General features: G+C 63.4%; 1 protein-coding gene across 1 annotated transcript in view; it reads right to left on the bottom strand.

Annotated features, from left to right (window-relative positions):
* Positions 1–6183: 6183 nt before the first annotated feature.
* TIMP2 (TIMP metallopeptidase inhibitor 2) overlaps positions 6184–19955 on the bottom strand; it is a 31568-nt gene continuing 17796 nt past the window's right edge. Inside the window, exons 2-5 of the mRNA XM_079797793.1 lie at positions 13842–13942; positions 12903–13011; positions 8170–8294; positions 6184–6481 (exon numbers count right to left, since the gene is read on the bottom strand). Of these exons, the coding sequence (XP_079653919.1) occupies positions 6284–6481; positions 8170–8294; positions 12903–13011; positions 13842–13942 (533 nt within the window). The 3' untranslated portion in view covers positions 6184–6283. The remainder of the gene's footprint in view (positions 6482–8169; positions 8295–12902; positions 13012–13841; positions 13943–19955) is intronic.

Below are 19955 nucleotides of genomic sequence, written 5' to 3'. Positions count from 1 at the left end.
TTCCTGTAACAGGAGCACTGACCGTGTGAGCACACCCTGGCTCCCGCCACTGCAGGGCTGTGGGCTGGCAGGCTCCCGCTGTTCAGAGGCGGCCCTGTCTCCCCCTCTTTGGAATCGGGGGTCCAGACAGTGCCTCCTGGACAACTCCCCTGGAGGTCCCAGGGGCACCTCACACTCGCCATGCCCAGAAATCGCCCCCCCCCCCCCCGGCTGCCTCTCCATTTCTTTTTTTTTTTTCTTTTTTAATATATTTTATTGATTTTTTTACAGAGAGGAAGAGAGAGGGATAGAGAGTTAGAAACATCGATGAGAGAGAAACATCGATCAGCTGCCTCTTGCACACCCCCTACTGGGGATGTGCCCGCAACCAAGGTACATGCCCTTGACTGGAATCGAACCTGGGACCCTTGAGTCCGCAGGCCGACGCTCCATCCACTGAGCCAAACCGGTTTCGGCTGCCTCTCCATTTCTGCCCTGTTGCCCACTTGGGCTGCGGTGTTGGCACTCACCAAATCCTCGCCCTTTTCCCCTCTTCCCAGGCTGCCCTGGGAACTGGTTGTGGGGTGGGGTGGGGGGGAGCCTGGTCACTTGGAGACTCTTGCAAGACCAGAGGGCGCGGGAAGGAGAAGCAGGGCCATCCCTTCTGCTCCGTTTTGAGTGGAGTTTCTGGCTGCGGCTCTGGCCTCCCACGGGTGCACGCCCCGGCTCCCTGGGCGGCCTCCCCCCGCGGCCCCGCCGCCCCAGAGGTGCTGACAGCTTCCCGTGGGCCCTCGCTGGCTTCTCAGGGAATTGCTTCTGTTAAACAAAACTTGGAACTTCCAGAGCTGAAACTCTTAAGGTATTATTGAGCCAAAAATGCTAGCCAAAAAGAAGACTGGTCGCCCTAACCGGTTTGGCTCAGTGGATAGAGCGTCAGCCTTCGGACTCAGGGGTCCCAGGTTCGATTCCGGTCAAGGGCATGTACCTTGGTTGCAGGCACATCCCCAGTAGGGGGTGTGCAGGAGGCAGCTGATAGATGTTTCTCTCTCATCAATGTTTCTAACTCTCTATCCCTCTCCCTTTCTCTCTGTAAAAAATCAATAAAATATATTAAAAAATAAAAAAAAATAAAGAAGACTGGTCGCCCGGCCAGTGTGGCTCAGTGGTTGAGCATCGAACTATGAACCAGGAGGTCACAGTTCGATTTCCCGTCAGGGCACATACCTGGCTTGTGGGCTCGATCCCCAGTGGGGGGGGGGGGGGGGTGTGCAGGAGGCAGCCAATCCATGATTCTCTCTCATCATTGATGTTTCTCTCTCTCCCTCTCCCTTCCTCTCTGAAATCAGTAAAAATTATATTTAAAAATTATTTTTTAAATGAGAAAGATGAGAGTTGGCAAATATTCAATGAGGTAACATACGTAGAACCCTTAGCCCCGTGGTCGGCAAACTGCGGCTCTCGAGCCACATGTGGCTCTTTGGCCCCTTGAGTGTGGCTCTTCCACAAAACACCACGGCCTGGGCGAGTCTATGTTGAAGAAGTGGCGTTAGAAGAAGTTTAAGTGTAAAAAATTTGGCTCTCCAAAGAAATGTCAATCGTTGTACTGTTGATGTTTGGCTCTGTTGACCAATGAGTTTGCCGACCACTGCCTTAGCATAAGTCCCGGCGTGGTCAGCATGAGCTACGACTGGAACTGCTGGGGAACTGGGTGATTGCCCAAGCGGTCGTCCACGGGAGTTTGGGAGTGGGGTCTCCTGAGCTGGGGACAGACCGTGGAAGGGAACGGACAGCGCTCGTGCCTGCAAGAGTCACCCTCGCGGGCCCGAGCCTGCTCACGGGCTGGTGGTGTCTGGGAACCTGGGTTGCGGAAGCGCTCCCCCATTCGCTGCTCACAAGTCTCACTGTTCGTTGCGCTGAACACCTGCTTCCTTCTGGGAGCCTGGAGGGTGCCACGTGCTGGGTGGAGGGCGCCCACATGACCAGCACCCCATCACAACCCCGGGGGGGGGCGCCCAACCAGCCCCCCTGGTTGGAATATTGCTCCTGCTCCTCCCCCCGACCCCGGACCCCGCCTGAAGGGGCAAAGCAAGACACGGCCTAAAAGTAAAAGGGCCAGTGTTCAATTTCAGGGTAACACAGGCAGCTCGCTCTCTGCACCCCATCTCCGATCCCATCCTCAGATCCTCCTCACACTCGCCCTCTCCATGAGACTGGAGTTGGAGCCGTCGCCTGGTTTCCGTGGGAAGCGTCCTCCCAGCTGTCACGGCGCAGGCACGTGCGGCATCGGCTCCTGTTTCTGAATGGCATCCCCCCCATCGGCTGGGGCCTTGGAGGAGAAATCTGCGATGACACCGAGTGATTTACCAGATCAAAGCACCGCCCCCCTCGCCCTGCAAGATGGGCAGGGCGCCTGCGCGGGCCAGGGGCAGGCGCGCTGTGGGCGGCTCCACGCCGGGACCCCAGGCTGGAGGTGGGCCTGGTCATGAACTTAAACTCGTAAGGCAAAAGCCATGGTGACAACAAACTGCCCACAATAAAGCACGTGTCTGGAGGCCCACTGTTTTGGATTTTTTTAAAAAGGTCAGGTAAACATACCCATTAGGAATTAGGAGGGAAAAGACAGGCCACCCAACTTTTAACGTGCTTGGACCAGTCCTGGCGGCTCTTCCCTCCCTTCCCCCGCTCTCAGCCCCCCGCCGCCGCCCCCCAACCCCCGGTCTGCTGTGTGCTCTGACCCGAGAGCCAGGCTGTCCTCCGTGGGCCCAGTCACTGTTCTGTCGCAGAATGAGCAGAACTGAGGGGAAGTAAGTGTCTGTGGGCTCCCTGACAATCTGGCCCCGTGTGGGGGTCTGCAGGCGGCTTCCAGATGGTTTGCAAAGATCAAGGGGCCTTGGCTCGGGGTCGGGACCTGAGCACGGTGCGCCCGGGTTGAAAGCGTGCTCTCGTTTCTGCCTGTTACGGGAGCGTTCCCATCACGGGAAGTGCTCATAGGAAGCCACGTGCGACCTGCACACGGGAGGAGGGGCCGGGCGGCGCGCTGTTTGCTAAGACCCGGGGCCAGGCTGGGCACCGATGCCGAGTCCGGGCCCGCAGGACACAGAGTTTTGGTCTTATTTTGCCAGATGCTGCTCTGCACCATTCCCCCACGTGTCACCGTATAGAAAACAACAATCTGAACTGTTTCTGCAGTCGGTGACACGAAATGGATGGCGTTAATGCTCCGTGACAGCGCTCTGCGAGTGTGCGTGTGTGAACAGAAAGGCCTGTGCTCACTGAATGAAGGGGCCGCTCCTCCGCTCCTATTATTTGTCAATTTAAGGAAATCCTGTCCGGGGTGTCAGCCCGGCTCCGGGGTGTCTGCCTGGCTCTGGGGTGTCAGCCCGGGTCCGGGGTGTCTGCCCGGCTGTAGGGTATCTGCCCGGCTCCGGGGTGTCAGTCCGGCTCCAGGGTGTCTGCCCGGCTGTAGGGTGTCAGCCTGGCTCCGGGGTGTCTGCCCGGCTGTAGGGTGTCTGCCTGGCTGTAGGGTGTCTGCCCGGCTGTAGGGTGTCAGCCCGGCTCCGGGGTGTCTGCCTGGCTCTGGGGTGTCAGCCCGGGTCCGGGGTGTCTGCCCGGCTGTAGGGTATCTGCCCGGCTCCGGGGTGTCAGCCCGGCTCCGGGGTGTCAGCCCGGCTCCGGGGTGTCTGCCTGGCTGTAGGGTGTCAGCCCGGCTCCGGGGTGTCAGCCCGGGTCCGGGGTGTCTGCCCGGCTGTAGGGTATCTGCCCGGCTCCGGGGTGTCAGCCCGGCTCCGGGGTGTCAGCCCGGCTCCGGGGTGTCTGCCTGGCTGTAGGGTGTCTGCCCGGCTCCGGGGTGTCTGCCCGGCTCCGGGGTGTCTGCCTGGCTCTGGGGTGTCAGCCCGGGTCCGGGGTGTCTGCCTGGCTGTAGGGTATCTGCCCGGCGCTGAACATCAGACACAGCCACACGCAGGGAGCACGTTCGCTTTGATAACACTGTTTATTGTCCATTGACGGAGCGCTCACTCAGGAATGATACAAAGCATCGGAGACATGCGCAGGCTGCCTGTCCACTTGCCACGGCTCATGTGTGCCCAGCACAGGAAGGTCCTATCCCAGCAAAAACACACCGCCCCCCACAAGTTTCTTAAAACACACACAAAGAAATCCAACAGCATCCACAAAGCTTTAAATCATGGCAGCGAGTCCGACATCATCATCAAGCCGCGGCTGGAGAAGAACTACAATGTAAACTTGATTTTAAACAGCGTGAGCCGCTCGCATGAAGACCACGGAGGGAAGAGCAAGACGTACATGAACGAGGCCGAGGGGAGGGCCCTGGCCCCGGTGTGCTGCGGTGACGTGCTGTGCGGGGACCCGAGCCGCCACCAGCCACTTCCTTTCGTCTTTCTGGTGTTTTCCTGCTGGGCACGGCTAACAGGCCAAGGTGCATGGATTGAACATGAAGCCATCCTTTCGATCCTTCTCTTTGTAAGAATTTGGACCAGAGGAGAGGGGAGGGCCACGCCTCGCTCACCACGCTGAGCCAAGTGCTTCCGCGATGCGGAAACTTAAAAAAAACACACCAGTGCACGCCCACCACCTCGGACGGTAAAAAACACAGCACGGGAATGGTCACACCGCGGCCAGACAAACCGAAACGCTGAGCCAGCGGGAACGGGAGTCAGTGTCACACACGGGAACGCCAGGCGGGAGGCAGGCGGGCGGGCGGCGCTCCGGTCCACACTGCGACCCCAGGGCTGGTCCGTCCCCACGGACCTCACCCCTGCACAGCACGAGCGCGCCCTCGGGAGGGCCATGCCTGGACCGCGCAGTCTGTCCCAAAAAGGGGGGTCATCCAAGTCCATGCTGACCAGGTCCCGGGCAGCCACCGGGCCGCGTGCCACTGGGGAGACGGGGGTCTTATAGGGGCACAGGGGTCACCGCGGAACAGAGCGGGCTTGGAAGACGGCGACCGCTCGCGGGCCAGCAGATTTGCTTCGTGGTGTGTGCGCACGCGTGCACCTGTGTTGTATGGGTGTATGTTCGCTAACGTGCACGGTCAACTTAGAACAGGGTGTGATTACAAAACAAGCAAGAGTAAAAGGACTCTCTTTATTCTGATGAATGGAGTTCTGCCCGTGGTCACCCCCATTGTGCCGGCACCAGAAAACCATTTTTAGGGGACAAACAGGTCGCCTAGTTCCCTCTGAAGGATTCGCCCGCGATCTGAGAACTCGTCTTTAGAAAAACGAGGCGCCTCTCAAAGCCGGCCGCAGGCCCGGAGGCCCAGGAAGGAAGGAGTTCCCCGAAGCCGCCTGCCGCCTCCCTCGGGACTTCACCAGACACAGAGCGGGCTTCCCCACAGAAATCAGGCACCGCACTGCATGGCCGTCTCGGAGGGGGCGTACTGAACCTCCGCAGGTGGGGGACCCCGCTTTCCCGTCCCCAGGAAGTGACAAAGACAGCACATTAGCTCCAGCCACTGACCCCACGCAACGCCCCGCAAAGCCAATCCGTGCAACTCCGTCTAAACACGGATGCCGGGAGGGGGAAGGGCGGGGGGAGGCCTGAGGGACTTCAGAAGCTCAAGAACAAGCCAAGAGCAGCCAAGTGCCCCCCAACCTCTGTCCTCAGGGCAGAGCGTCTCACGCCCCTCAGGGCTGGAGGAGGAGGGCAGGGGCAAGGCCAGCCCGGGGGAGGGCCCCCTGGAATTCCGTGGATGCCGAAGAGTAATCGGGGCTCCTTCCAGACCAAGCTGCTCCCAGAATACAGGAGTCGCTGGTGTGGGAGCCCGAGGTCAGCTCGGGGAGCCTGGGGGCGGGGGACGCTTGCTAGGGGTGGGGGTGACACCCCAGGGCCAGAGGTGTGGAAGCTGCAAGAAACGAGGGACACGCCCCTGTCGGGGGGAGGGAGGGACCTGGTAGACCTGCTACACAGTCTTGCTAAGACCCTCAAGTTTCTGCAAAATGCACATATCCAGGCTCTGCCCTGACCAGGCCGGGGAGGGGACCCCTGGGTGCTGCCCGCTCAGCGTCCGTGACAGCGCCAGGCTAGGCCTGGGAGGGAAGCCGGGTCCCACCCCTGCCCGCAGCCGGGATGGAGGCTGGGCCGCCGAGCCCAGGCTGGGGGCGCAGGGTGGGACCCACCTCTCCCTCCAGGACCCCAGCCGAGCGTAGGGGGCTACACGGGGAGAATGACACTTAGACCCACTTGGATGACGGCTTTATTCATGCTGTTCCAGGAAGGGATGGCGGAGCTGGGCCGGTCTGCGCTCTCGGAGGCGTCCCAGCGGGCGGAGGCGACGCGGCCTCTACGGGTCCTGGATGTCGAGGAACTCCTGCTTGGGGGGCGCCGTCCCGCGGTACCAGGCGCAGGAGCCGTCGTTCCTCTTGATGCAGGCGAAGAACTTGGCCTGGTGCCCGTTGATGCTCTTCTCCGTCACCCAGTCCATCCACAGGCACTCGTCCACGGAGGAGATGTAGCAGGGGATCATGGGGCAGCGCGTGATCTGGGGGGGCAGGGAGGGGGACTCCGTCAGGACCCGGGCCGCGGGGGCGGCTCCAGGACCCAGCAACGTGCCTGGCGAGGGCGGCCGAGGGCAGTCGGTTGAATGAGTGACGGCGGGAGGGCAGCAGGGGGCTGGGGCCGGAGTGCCAGGCGATCCACACAGCGGCAGGCAGCGCCCAGGGGGCGATGAAGCCGGGGAGTCGTGCACCCCCTGCAGCCCCCGCCACTGCGGGCCTGGCCGCCTCCACGCTGGGCCGGCTGGTCTACCTTCTCTGAACCCAGCAAAGCACCTCTACCTTAGCCCCGCCCTCCGGGGAGCAGGTGAGTCACAGCAACAACCAAGGGCCCAGTGGTTGAGCGTGGACCTATGAGCCAGGAGGTCACGGTTCAATTCCCAGTCAGGGCACAGGCCCGGGTTGTGGCCTTGATCCCCAGGAGGGGGCGGCAGGCGGCAGCCAATCCATGATTCTCTCTCATTGATGTTTCTCTCTCTCTCTCCCTCCCCCTTCCTCTCCGAGATTAATAAAAATATATTAAAAACAACAACAACGAAGGGTCTGAGTTTCTGAAGCTGGGTGGGAGGGGAATGAAAGGGGCGGGACCCCGCTCTCCAGCACGGGAGCTCCGAGGGGATCAGCACACAGCACGTGGGCTGAGGAAGCGAGTCCAGAGGGAGAGACCGTCACGGCCTCGGACAGGAAAGGAAGCACTGGCTTTGGCTCTGTGTTGGGCTCAGAGCGCTCAGCACGCGTGGACTGTGGGCGGGACCCTCACTCCGAAGGCGCGAAGGGCTGGGCAGGAGGCCAGCCACCAGGACCGCCAGCCCACGGCCACGCCCAGCAGCCTCCCACAGGACGGGCTCGTGCTGGGCCTGGCCCCTCAGGACGGAGGCTCCCTGGGGTGACTCAGGGGCGCCTGGTACCCCGCGGGGCTTCCTTCAGGGGCCGGAGCCGCGGAGGATGGCTCACCTTTTGCGACTGCAAGAGCGTTAGGGACGCACCCTGGCCAGCCTGGCTCAGGGGATAGAGCGTCGGCCTACAGACTGAAGGGTCCCGGGTTTGATTCCGGTCAAGGGCACAGGCCCGGGTTGTGGGCTCCATCCCCAGTGTGGGGGCGTGCAGGAGGCAGCCGATCCATGATTCTCTCTCATCACTGATGTTTCTTTCTCTCTCCCTCTCCCTTCCTCTCTGAAACCAACAAAAATATATTTTAAAATTTTTAAAAAGAGTGTCAGTGACGCTCTCACTGTACAGCGCAACCTCTGGCCACTTTGTACGAAGCAGGGCTGGGGTGTCTGGTGCAATGGACACACAGACCCCACATTCGCCAGGGCCCACGCGTGAAAATGGCTGAACGCTGGCAAAACTGTACCCCGGGGGCCTGTCACGGAACAGGTGCTGACACTTCTCCTGGCAGAAAATACCCAGGGGACCATCTTCTCCCCCAAAACTGCTCCTCCCGGAAGCTACGGTCACATGGCCAGGGGCCCCTCACTTGGGAGAGGCACGCCTCAGGGCTCTGTCCCACCGACGGCCTCATCCGCGGGGAGGCCACGCCTCCCAAAGTCCTGTGCTAAGTCAGGGTCCTGTGCACGGAGAGGCCCGGGCAAGCCAGGGGTGAAACCCTGGCGTCCACCTGGAGGCGGTGGCAGCGATGAGGGGAAGCCCGGAGGCGGCGGCGGCAGCTTACCTTGCACTCACAGCCCATCTGGTACCTGTGGTTCAGGCTCTTCTTCTGGGTGGTGCTCAGGGTGTCCCAGGGCACGATGAAGTCACAGAGGGTGATGTGCATCTTGCCGTTCCCATCGGCCTTTCCTGGGGAGAGAGGGGGCCACCGAGCTCAGCACAGGGCACGCCGCCGGCTCCCTCCTGTCCCCTCCAGCAGCGGGCGCGGCCCGGGCACAGGGGAGTGTAGTTCTCACAACGCCATGGGTGGAGGGCAGAGCTGGGCCCTAGCTGGTGTGGCTCGGTGGATAGAGCATTGGCCTTCAGACCTAAGGGTTCGGGTTTGATTCTGGTCAAGGGCATGTACCTCAGTTGCAGGCTCCTCCCGGCCCGGGACCCTGGTCAGGGCCGGAGCAGGAGGCAACCCCATGGATGTGTTTCTCTCACATCGATGTTTCTGTCTTTCCCTCTCTCTTCCACTCTCTCCAAAACTCAATGGGAAAAAATACCCTCGAGTGAGGATTTAGAAAAAGCCGCAGCAGGGTGACTAGCCCTTGTTCTGAACCCTAAGCACTAAAGAGGAGAAGTGTGCAGGGGGCCTTCGACACTTCAAAAAGAGAGAGAGATTTTTCCGACCTGCATCCACTGTGCGCTCAGTGCATCAAGGCAGGAGCGTCGTTGGCTGGAGGCACGTACCTCGGCCCGCTCCCTGGTTTCTGTGGCCTTTAACCGCACGGGTGCACGCGCGCCTCCCCGCCCAGCCAGCTCGCACCTGCATCCCCGGCAGGCGGAGCCCACCCTTCCGGCTCGCCCCCCATGCCCAGCGTGTGGCTACTGCAGCCTCGACTGGCGTCCATGTCCACTGTCCCTGTCCCTTGCCTTTCCTTTGCATCTTGCTCCCTCACCACGTCCGATGCGCAGGGTGAAAGGCTGTGTCGTAACCCTTCTCACCCCTGACTCAGGCTTTAGCCGCAGCAGGCGAAGGCCGGCGAGGGTACGACACGCAAATGGCATCTTTTCAGCAGCCCTCGTGGCCGGGCCGGCAGGAGCTCCGGAGGCCGTGGGTACACAGAGCGGCATCTCTGAACGTTCAGAGGAGACCCCGTTCGGAACAGATCGGGCCCGGCGGGCGGGGCTCCGTGGCTGAGTGGCCTGTGAGCCAGGAGGTCACAGTTCCATTCCCGGTCAGGGCACAGGCCCGGGTTGCGGGCTCGCTCCCCAGTGTGGGGCGTGTTGGAGGCAGCCCATCATTGACTCTCTCTCATCATTGATGTTTCTCTCTCTCTCCTCCCTTCCTCTCTGAAATCAATAAAAACATATTTAAAAAAATAAAAGCCCTGACGGGTTTGGCTCAGTGGATAGAGCATCGGCCTGCAGACTGAAGGGTCCCAGGTTCGATTCCGGTCAAGGGCATGTACCTTGGTTGCGGGCACATCCCTGGTAGGGGGTGTGCAGGAGGCAGCCGATGGATGTTTCTCTCTCATCGATGTTTCTAGCTCTCTATCCCTCTGCCTTTCTTTCTGTAAAAAATCAATAATGTATATTTTAAAAATAAAATAAAATAAAATAAAAAAGACTTGCGTGGGCATGCCTGGCTCGAGCATCTGCTACAACACTCTACGAGTGTCTGCCTTGGAGGAAAGCGAAGTCTTTCTTGGGTACAGAAACACAGGAATTCATTACAATTTGTAGCGGAGGGTTGCACGTTTATTCTTCCTCGTGGGGCTCGAGAGGACTGTGGGAGAAAATCACAGGGCCGATTCTCTGAGAGTCCCCAAACATGCGTGTCCAACTTGACACGTGAAGGTGAGTCACCGGCCCCGAAAGGGGCGGGCTGCCCCGCCATGTGGGCACTCCCAGGGCGGCAGCCAGCGCCGGCTAGTGGCTTGCTGCGCCCCGTGATGTCTGGTGAGCCCGTCCTGGCTCCAGGAGAGAAAGATTTAGAATCTGTGCTTTAGCAAGTCCACGCCGGGTTTCACCCGGAGCGGCCACTGAGCCCGGGGAAGAGGTCGGGTTGGCAAAGGGCACACAGGTTTCTAGAACAGGGCGGTGTGCAGCCCGCCGACGCCAGACCAAGGTCACTACACCCCTGGGAGCCAGGGGGCGGGAGCCCAGCCCTGCCTCCCTCACCAGAGCCTGCAGCCCTGCAGTTTGGACAGACAGCCCCTAGAGGGCGGTGCGTCCCTCTCAGGCTCTCATTTTATTTTTATTTTTGGTTACTCCTCACCCAAGGATATTTTTCCATTCGTTTTTATTTTTTTTAATGTTGTTATTGATGTTTGAGAGAGAGAGGAAGGGAGAAAGAGAGAGAGAAACATCCATCGGCTGCCTCCCGGGGACTGAGCCTGCCACCCGGGCCTGTGCCCTGACCAGGAACGGAACTGGCGACTTCTCGTGCCTGGGACAACGTTCAACCGACTGCGCCACCCTGGCCAGGGCGCCCTTAATTTTCAGAGACAGTGGAAGGCAGGGGGCGTGACAGAGAGAAACATCCATGGGAGAGAGACACGTCGACGGTGCCTCCTGCCCACGCCCCGACCAGGCGGAGATCGAGCCTGCACCCGCGGCACGCGCCCCTCACTTCATCATGTGGGTCCTCGGGGTGCAGCACAGAGAGGGCGCCGCAAACCAGAGGCCGCTGACCGGCCACGGCAGCAAGCTCCCTGCACCACGGAGACCTGGTCTCCTCTCTCTTCTCTCCGGATCGCGTTTGTCTGGTCATAAAAATCATCGCTGTCGTACTCTGCAAAGCGGAGCCTCTACAGGGCAGCAGGAAAAGGAGACGTAAGCGACGATGAGATTGCCCCCGCGGTCCCGGGCACAGGCCGAGCGGGCCCCTGAGGCCCCGGGACGCCCGCACCTGTGCCGGGTGCACCAGCGGCTTCGCCGCCTCCCTGCCACTGAGGCAGCCGTCGGGTCACCGATCGCTGCATCCTGACTTAGTCCCCACACCCCTCTCCGTGGGATGGCACTTTCCCTATAAAAATAGCAGGCACGGGAGGGAAGCCAGGGCCCCCGGCTGCCTCGGAGAGCCGTCTGGCGGTTCCTCGAGTGATTAAACAGAGTCACCATATGTCTCGCGATTCCACTGCTGGTATCCACCCCGGAGCAACGAAAACAGACGTCCACGCAAAAACGCGTGCGCGGCTGTTCAAGCCACACTACTCACCACAACCCCAAGGTGGGAACACCCCCCCCCCCCCCCGTGTCCCGGAAGGATGAATGGGGAGCAGAACGGGGTGTATCCATGCAGTGGGGCATTACTGGGCCACAGGAAGGCGGGCAGGGCTGACACCGGCTACAACACGCGTGAGCTTGGAAAGCATGATGCTGAGGGGCAGGAGCCAGGCGCGAGGGACCACGGCGTACGTGGTCCCGTCACACGGAAGTCTGGAGCAGGGAAGCTGAGTCGGAAGCGGCTCCGCGGAGAAAGGGGGTGTGGGGGGGGCAAGAGCGGGGGCACAACACCTCTGGACTAGGTGGTGGCTGCACAGCCCTGTCAATACCAAACCAGAGTCACACGCTGTCTGTGGGTGGACTGAGGTGTGCGAATTACATCGCAATACAACTGCCACCAAATGCAGACGCTCTTAAAGCCGCGAGGATGTTCAGAAGTGCCCCTACGGCGGGGGGGGGGGGGGGGGGGGGGGCTCCCATCGTCCGAGGAGAGGAGCCGAAGTCTCAATGAGCAGAAAGAAACCACGGGCAGGTGCTGGGCGTGGGTGCCGGGGGGTGGGGGGGGTGGCCCGGACAGGCCACTGCCCTCCCCCTCCCTCGGGGACCTTCGCTTAGAAACGGTGAGGACAGACCTGACCAGTTTGGCTCAGTGGATAGAGCGTCGGCCTGCGGACTCAAGGGTCCCGGGTTCGATTCCGGTCAAGGGCATGTACCTTGGCTGCGGGCACATCCCCAGTAGGGAGTGTATAGGAGGCAGCTGATCGATGTTTCTCTCTCATCGATGTTTCTAACTCTCTATCCCCCCCTTCCTCTCTGTAAAAAAATCAATAAAATATATGAAAAAAAAAAAAAAAAGAAACGGTGACGACGGTTCATGTATGTGCTGTGGCTTTGCCCACGAGGCACCACGGAGATGCGGGTGCACAATCATAGATTCCAAATGAGGTCTCCCCTCTCCCCGCCCCCCGCCCGCTCCTGTCCCCCGGCCCAGCCTGGAGGGCCCCCAGCAATCTCCCAGGCAAAGTGCTCGCCCCTTTGTCTCCGCCCAACCTCCCAGCCCCTGCTGGTTACTGTGTTTCTTCCCATCAGGTCCCAGGTGCCACTGTGTAAGGAGGGGGGTGGGGATGCCACGGGGGAGGGCGGGAGGGGCATGTGCACCAGGAATTCTCCCCCGGAAAAAGCACCCCATACACCAAGGTCTGGGGTTCAGGTCAGGGCACATACAAGAAGCAACCATCGAATGCATGCATACGTGGGACAAGAAAGCAATCTCTCTCTCTCTTTCTCTCCCCACTTTCTTCCTCTCTCTAAAATCAATCTATAATAATAAAAGGGTAATATGCTAATTAGACCGAGTGACCGAATGACCTTCTGGATGAAGTCGGGGCTTCGAGGGCCGAGGCAAGCCGCCACAGCTGGGAGGACTGAGCCCCTTGCACGAATTTCGTGCACCGGGCCTCTAGTAAATAAATAAAAGAAAGAAAGGCAGGGCAGCCCCGAGATCACGCACAGCGCCGAGGCCCTGCCCCACCCGCGGCGTCCCCGCCCCTCCCCTCGCCCGTGTCCATGCAGGGCACGCACCTGCAATGAGATACTCCTTCTTGCCTCCGACGTCCAGCGAGACCCCGCAGATGGCGGAGGAGGGGGCCGTGTAGATGAACTCGATGTCCCTGTCAGGTCCCTTGAACATCTGGGAAGACGAGGAGGGCCCAGGTCGGCGGAGTGGCCGCGCAGCCGCGAACTCCACTCCCGCCCAGAACTGCGGGGCGTCCCACCCCGCCCGTGCACGGCCAGCACGTGCCAGTGGGGCGGACAGCAGGCCACCATTCCCACTGCAGGGCGACTCTTCGGGGTCCCCCCTCGCTCAGTGTGGCTGCTGTCCACGGGCCGGGCTAACGCCACCTGGAGGGCCCGCCTCGGACACACCTGTGCCCGCCCGCCACCGGTGGGGTCATTTCAGGATCTCTGCGGGGGCTTGCGCGTCTCCGGGGACTGTGACCGGCACGGAGGACCCCCCCTCCCCGCCCCGCACGCTTCCAGGCTCCGGGACGGGGACCAAACGGAGAGGCCCCCCAGCAGGACGTGAGAAAGCCACGCCAGGAGCGCCCCCCGCCCCTCCGGGGGTGGCCACAGGCGGGGACGGGAGTGGGACTGAGAACGCTGGCTCCACCCCGGTTTTAGGGGTGCAGCCCCAGGGAAGCTGGGTGCATGGAGAGGGGGCGGCACGCGGGCTCCAGGACCACACCCATCGAAATGGAGGGAACCCGGTTCCGAAATAACCCGGGGGCGGGGCCACAGCGCGTCCAATCAGCTCCCCGGCATTTCCGGGTCAAGGGGCATCACACCACCGGGTGCTTGACGCCCAGACTGTGCTCCTCGGACAGCTGGCCTGCATGCAGGGCCCAGCGGCACCTCCCGACGGGGTGGGAGGGGTGGGGGGAGCTGGGGTGCACGCACTTCCGTGTGGCCGCCCCCCTGCCGCCCCTACTGCCCCCGGCACGACCCCCCCGCTGCCCTCACCTTGATCTGCTTGATCTCGTACTGGATCCTCTTGATGGGGTTGCCGTAGACGTCGTCGCCGGAGCCCACCTCCTTCTCGCTCACCACCTTGGCCCTGATCACTGCAAAGCACAAGGACGTGGACATGAGCGGACGGTCGGCACCAGAAGGGGCAGCAGCGAGGCAATTGAGCCAGGACTCGGCCGCACCCCGTAACCCGACAACTCGGGGACCAGGGCTCACGCAGCCACGGGGCAGAGCGCTCCCTCGTTTCATTCCCAGGAGCATCAGCTGGTGCCACCAACCGTCCTCAGGGCTTTCAAAGCTTCGCCCTGCGACACGCGGCCGTGCAGGTCGCTCGGGGTAAGAGTTGCGTTCATGCAGACGGAGGGAAAGAAGGAACGAGGAGCAGAGCGCTGGGCTCCACGGAGCGTCCTGCCCCCACCCCCACCCCCAGGCGGACTCAGGCCTCAGGACCCGCTGGCCAGGCCAGCTTTTCCCTAGAACAGGGGGCCAGGACCCCCGAGTGCTCTCCACATCTCAGCCTGGTGCCGGAGCCCCCCACCAGGGCCAGCGCCCCGCCCAGGCCCAAACCCCACTCTTATTTCTTCTGTTGGAGCCGAGCCTGACGGACCCAGCCCAGGCCAGGCCCAGCCCGTGAGGCCACAGCTAGGAGACGCCGCCCGGACCACCAGGACCGAGGGCTTGTTCCTGGGTAGCAGCCATCGTCCCGGCGTCTCCTCCCGCCCAGCACCGGGGTCTCTGTAGTCACGGCCCTCCCAGCTCACGCATCCACCTCGGCTGCCCGCTGCCCGCAGCTAAAACAGGAAACGCTTTGCCATCTGGTGCCAGCCGGCGGCTACTTCCGCTGCCTCGGTGGGGCTGGGATGAGTCCATTTCCAAAGCTTTGCGTGTGCTCTGCCACCCCAAGTGCTGACCCCGGTCGATCCCTGGCACCTGCAGGACAGGTGTGCCCGCCCTCCGTGTCCGGAAGGTGTTTGCCGGGGCTTGAGGACGGTCTCCCCAGAGCTAGCCTCCTCGGCCTCCCCCTTTACTCATTTTTATTGATTTCAGAGAAGCGGGGGGCGGGGGAGAGAGAGAAACGTCAATGGGGAGTCCAGCCAGTGTGGCTCAGTGGCTGAGCGTCGACCTATAAACCAGGAGGTCAAGGTTCAATTTCCGGCCAGGGCACATGGCCGGGTTGCGGGCTCGATCCATGTGGGGCGTGCAGGAGGCAGCCGGTCAATGATTCTCTCATCACTGATGTTTCCCTCTCCCTCTTCCTCTCTGAAATCAATAAAAATATATTTAAAGATTAAACCCCAGGCCTGGACTCGTGTTTACTGAGCACCTACTATGTGCTGGGCCTGATATTGGCCCCGCAGTGGGCTGCTCTGCCCCACTAGTCCCCCCCCCCCCCCCCCCCCCCCGGCTGCAGGAAGCAGAGGGAGCAGGAGGAGGGAGAGTCTGTCAAGAGTCCTGTTCTGCTTTGCTCCCCAAAAGGACGGCCTCTCCCTGGGCCGCTCAGATTTTGCTGCTTCTTTCTTCTTTCCCGTCCGCCATCCACCCAACATCTGGGTTTGGGATCCAGGGTGACACGCGGGCTGACGAATTCACCGCCAGATGTCGGCTACTGGAATGCACAGCCGTGGGCTTAATTCAAAGCACACGCCACCGCAGAGCCCCGCCCCCACCCTGGGCCGCGGACACCGCATGATGTCACTTCCTCCTGCGAGGAGCCTGCACAAACAACCCGGCGGCCGCCAGACGTGGGGTGGAAAGAACGGGTGGGCGGAAAGTTAAGCTCACGGACGGTGCGGACGGTGCGAGCGACCGCAGCCACCCGGGGGAAAGACCAGCGCAGGCCAGGCTGTCCCGCCGCGGTCTCGAGGGGCAGGGGACAGCGAGGGGGCTTGCGGGAAACCTCAGGGTCCCCGGGCCGAGATCCATGTTCCCCTCCCACCCCTCCCAACACCTCTGAGCCCTGCTGCGCCCCAACAAGCCGTGTGCACTCTCTCTGGGGGGCCCAGGCCGAGAACGGCCTCAGAAGGGCACGGAGGTCACGCGTATGAATCATCTTCATTATCTTGCCACGGGAGGTCCCGGGTGCCCCCGTGTGAGTGCAGCCTGTAGGGCCTTCCCAACGGGACTACTCTGCCGGCTCAGCTCCCAGCCCCGAGGACAGGGACGGCTCTAAGGCTCTGGGCGTTAACACGTGACTTGCAGGCGCCAGGGCCTGGGCCCGGGCCCTCAGCGCTCCGAATCCCAGCCCCCGGCCCGCAGGCAGAGCCCTGGCGGAGGGAAAGTCACGGGTTTGCCCAGATGAGGTGCGAGAATCCAGGGTTCGGAAAACATCCGTCTCCTGCGAGGTCAGAGCCCGGGCCCTGACTCAGACGGGCAGGGTGGCTCAGGGCCAGCAGAGGGCACATCCCGGCCCCGCCCCCCCCCCCCCCCCCCCGAGGCCTCCAGAGGGCAGGGTGCTCTTGGGTCTTGCTCCCAGCCTCTGGGAAATGCCCAGCGGCGCCCCCCCCATGAGGGGCCCTCGCTCCCAGTGCCACTCCCTGTGGGAGGGGGCCTGGGGGACTGGCCAGCACGTTTGCCCAAGACCCACTGGCCGCAATCAAGAGAGGGAGGGCGGGAGGACGGGGCGTCCCGTTGGCCAGTGCGCTGGGGCCTCGGTTTGAGAGCGGGGGCCGCCGCGTGGGGCCACGGCCGGTGCCCACAGAGCATTGCGCATTTCCTGGGGGGCGGGTGGTGTAACGCCCTGTCCTCGTCCGTCACGTGGGCCGCCTCTGTGCCTCCGGGTAGAAGGACATGCCAATCATTTCGGAGGCATTCAGAAACGATTTTCTCCCCGACGTTCGGAACCAGCCCCCATGCACTCCAGGCGGGGTGGGGGGTCCGGGCTCCCCAGGTGGGCCCCGCTCTGCTGGGGTTCTGGGGGGGGGGGGCAGGAAGGCTCCATGCTTCTGCCTACGCTCCCCAGAGAAGGGCGCTGAGCTCAGACATCCCACCCTCCAACCACAGAGCGCCGGTCCTCCCGATGCCCGCACCCAGCTCCCGTGCTGCCACCTGGGAGGGTCCCTGCCCTCGATGACGGAGGACCCCGAGCTGCTGGCCTGTGCCTGGCTCACCTCCGGGGGCACGGGGGTGGGCACAGCAGAGACATTGGGCACCTTCCCAGTGGGCCTGCGCCTGCTTCGCGAGCAGCCGGGCTGCCCTCGGCCGGAGGGGCCGGGGACCTGGGAAGGGGACCGAGCACGCACAGACTGCAGACCCACGCGGGCACCGGGCTGAGGCCGCGCCCCTGAACGGCACGAGGAACGGGGTGCGGCTGAGCAGCCCGGAGATGGCACAAGGAATGCATGACATCAGTGCTGGCTCGGTGCCCAGAGTCCGAGGGAGGGTCCAGCCCCACTGCCCACCCAGCCCCCGCCGTCCCAGGTGCCCGCAGTGGGCGGGGTGGGGGGACGGGGGACTTCCCCGAGCTCTCAGCGGCCTCCCCCCGCCTCCACGCCGGGCCCCTCTCGGTCAGCGGTGGAGCAGGCCTCCAAGTCCACTCCTTTTAGGGAAATGAAGCAAAAGGGGCTGTCACTCAGTAATTAAAAACAGCCCTGTGCTGGGGGGAACCGAGGTCCCTGCAGCGGCTGCGAGAGGCCACACCCCCCTCAGGGCCCTGCATCCTCCCGTCCCCAGGAACTGACCACTGTCCCCAGCTCCGGGGCAGGGCCGCGCCTGTCCAGGGCGAGGGCAAGACTTGGCCGGTGTGACCAGGTCAGGGTCAGGAATGCCTGGAACGGGAACTGCTCAGAGCAGAGGGGTGGAGGGAGGGGTGGGGCAGGGAGGGCGCCTGGTGCAGCCCCAGCCCCGGGCCACGCTGCCCGGGAGCCTGGTCCTCAGGGGCCTGCCAGGCCTGCCCAGGGCCGTTCAGGATCCCAGCTCACACGTGAGCGGCCGTCCACTGGATGCCTGTCTCCATGGAGACCAGCTCTCCCATCTCTGTTTCCTGTCCCTGGGCTCCCCAACCCCGACCTTGGAGCCGGAGGGAACGGTCCACATCCCGTGCCCGCCCCATCCCCCCAGGGCCCTGGCACGACCCCGACCCCAGCCCGGCACCCTCCACCCTCCGCCCTCCTCCCCGTGGGCCCAGCGGGACTTCATGCCACAGGCCTTGGTCACATGCCCGCAGCCTTGGGCTCGGCCCTGCCGTTCACGTGCTGCTGAATCATGTGAAAAAAATGCACCGGCCTGGGAGGGTTTGCCGAGAACAGAGCGGCTTTGTGGGGGCTGCCGTTCCCACTCTCCGCCCAGCCCAGCCCAGCTCGGCCCTGCAAGCCCCAAGCCTGCAGCCGGGGCGGGCGGGCGGGAGCAGCGGCAGGGGGGCCAGGACAGGCGCTGAGGGACGGCCCTCCCCTCCCTCCACCGCCTCCACCCCCAGGCTGGGAAGGGCCGAGAGGCAGGGCGGACGGCTTGGAGCAAAGGGGCAGCCGACCGGGTCCTGCCCACGCCGCCAGGGGCTGTGCCCACGCCGCCAGGGGCTGTGCCCACGCCGCCAGGGGCTGTGCCCACGCCGCCAGGGGCTGTGCCCACGCCGCCAGGGGCTGTGCCCTCTCCAGGCGGCCTCCTCCTGCCCCATGGCTTCGTGTGGCCCTCGTCGCTCAGCCTTGCAGATAAGCCTCAGACCCGGAGTGTGTGGGTGCCCCACAATCCAGCAGCGCCTCACCCCCACCCGCCGTCTCCAGCCAGGGGCAGGGCCGGCCAGACACCCCTGTACTGCAAGGTGCACGTCGGGGCGTGACGTGCGCAGAGGCAGGGTGCCACCCGCCTGGCGGCCTCTCCCGCTCACCGGGAGGACTACCGGAGGTCGGAGAGGCCCCAGGCCCCAGCTCTGAACATCGTATTTTCCCTTCATTACATTTCTGAGGTCCTGGACGCTGTCACACACTAAGGCAGCACACCTGGCTGGGCGGGGGCAGGGGACAGGGACGAGGACCCGCAGAGCAGCACCCGGAACTCGGGGTCACGTCCGAACCCAACGCCGCCTTCTGTGGGACGGGTGGGAGGGCAGGTGCCTTGTCCTTCTGCCAGGGGACCGTGTGGGTGGGCCTGCCGGGCAGAGGTGAGTCAGCCCGCACCCTGTCTCGCTGCCCGCTCCCCGCACCTACTTTTAGCTCCGAAGGGGCTCTCTCACCTACAACGCAGGGACCACAAATACGACCTTTGAAATTGGGAACAAAAATAACCCACCCCAGGCAGGCTCGTCCGTTCCCCAGCCTGCGGCTTCCAGGCCGCGTCAGGAGACCTCATGACTCAATGTTTGGGTCCCTGTGGCCTCGGCTAAAACCCGGTGACCCCACAGCACCCTGGGCCCAGAACCATCCCCGGGGCAGACAGGAGCCGCAGGTGGGGATCCCACAGCACCCTGGGCCCGGGGGGATCCCACAGCACCCTGGGCCCGGGGGGATCCCTCAGCACCCTGGGCCCGGGGGGATCCCTCAGCACCCTGAACCCCAGGGGATCCCTCAGCACCCTGGGCCCGGGGGGATCGCACAGCACTCTGAGCCCCAGGAGATCCCTCAGCACCCTGAGCCCCAGGGGATCCCACAGCACCCTGAACCCCAGGGGATCCCTCAGCACCCTGGGCCCGGGGGGATCCCACAGCACCCTGAGCCCCAGGAGATCCCTCAGCACCCTGGGCCCGGGGCCATCCCCCAGGCAGTCAGGAGCTGTGGGTGGTCTTGTAACACAGGAGGCTGAGCATCAGCCCAAAGCCAGCACCCCGCAGGCCACCCGCTAACAGCCCTCCCGGCCACAGGCGGGGCCACTCTGCAGCCCACCCCACGCCACTCCGGAGCCCGGAGCAGGCAGAGCCCGCCGGGAGCCCACTCTCCACGTCCGGGGAAAGGCCCGGACGGACAGAGCGCCCGCAGGATGGAGCGGGGCTGCTGGGAGGAGCCTCACCCGCCTCCGGAGGCCGGTTTGGGGGCTCGTGACTCTCCTCAGGGCGGCCAGGCGCGGGTTCCTGGGGGACACCCCCTGGTCAGTCACCGGACCTGCCGGTGCCCCCCGCCACGGCCACCGGTCACCGCGCGTGTCCTCGCCACCTCTCCCCTCCACCGGGACCCGAGGCTGGGA

The sequence above is a fragment of the Cnephaeus nilssonii genome, assembly GCF_951640355.1.
Source record: "Cnephaeus nilssonii genome assembly, chromosome: 19".
In the NCBI taxonomy this organism is placed as follows: domain Eukaryota; kingdom Metazoa; phylum Chordata; class Mammalia; order Chiroptera; family Vespertilionidae; genus Cnephaeus; species Cnephaeus nilssonii.
The sequence above is the reverse complement of the archived record's forward strand: the minus strand, read 5'-3'. Positions and strand labels throughout refer to the sequence as shown.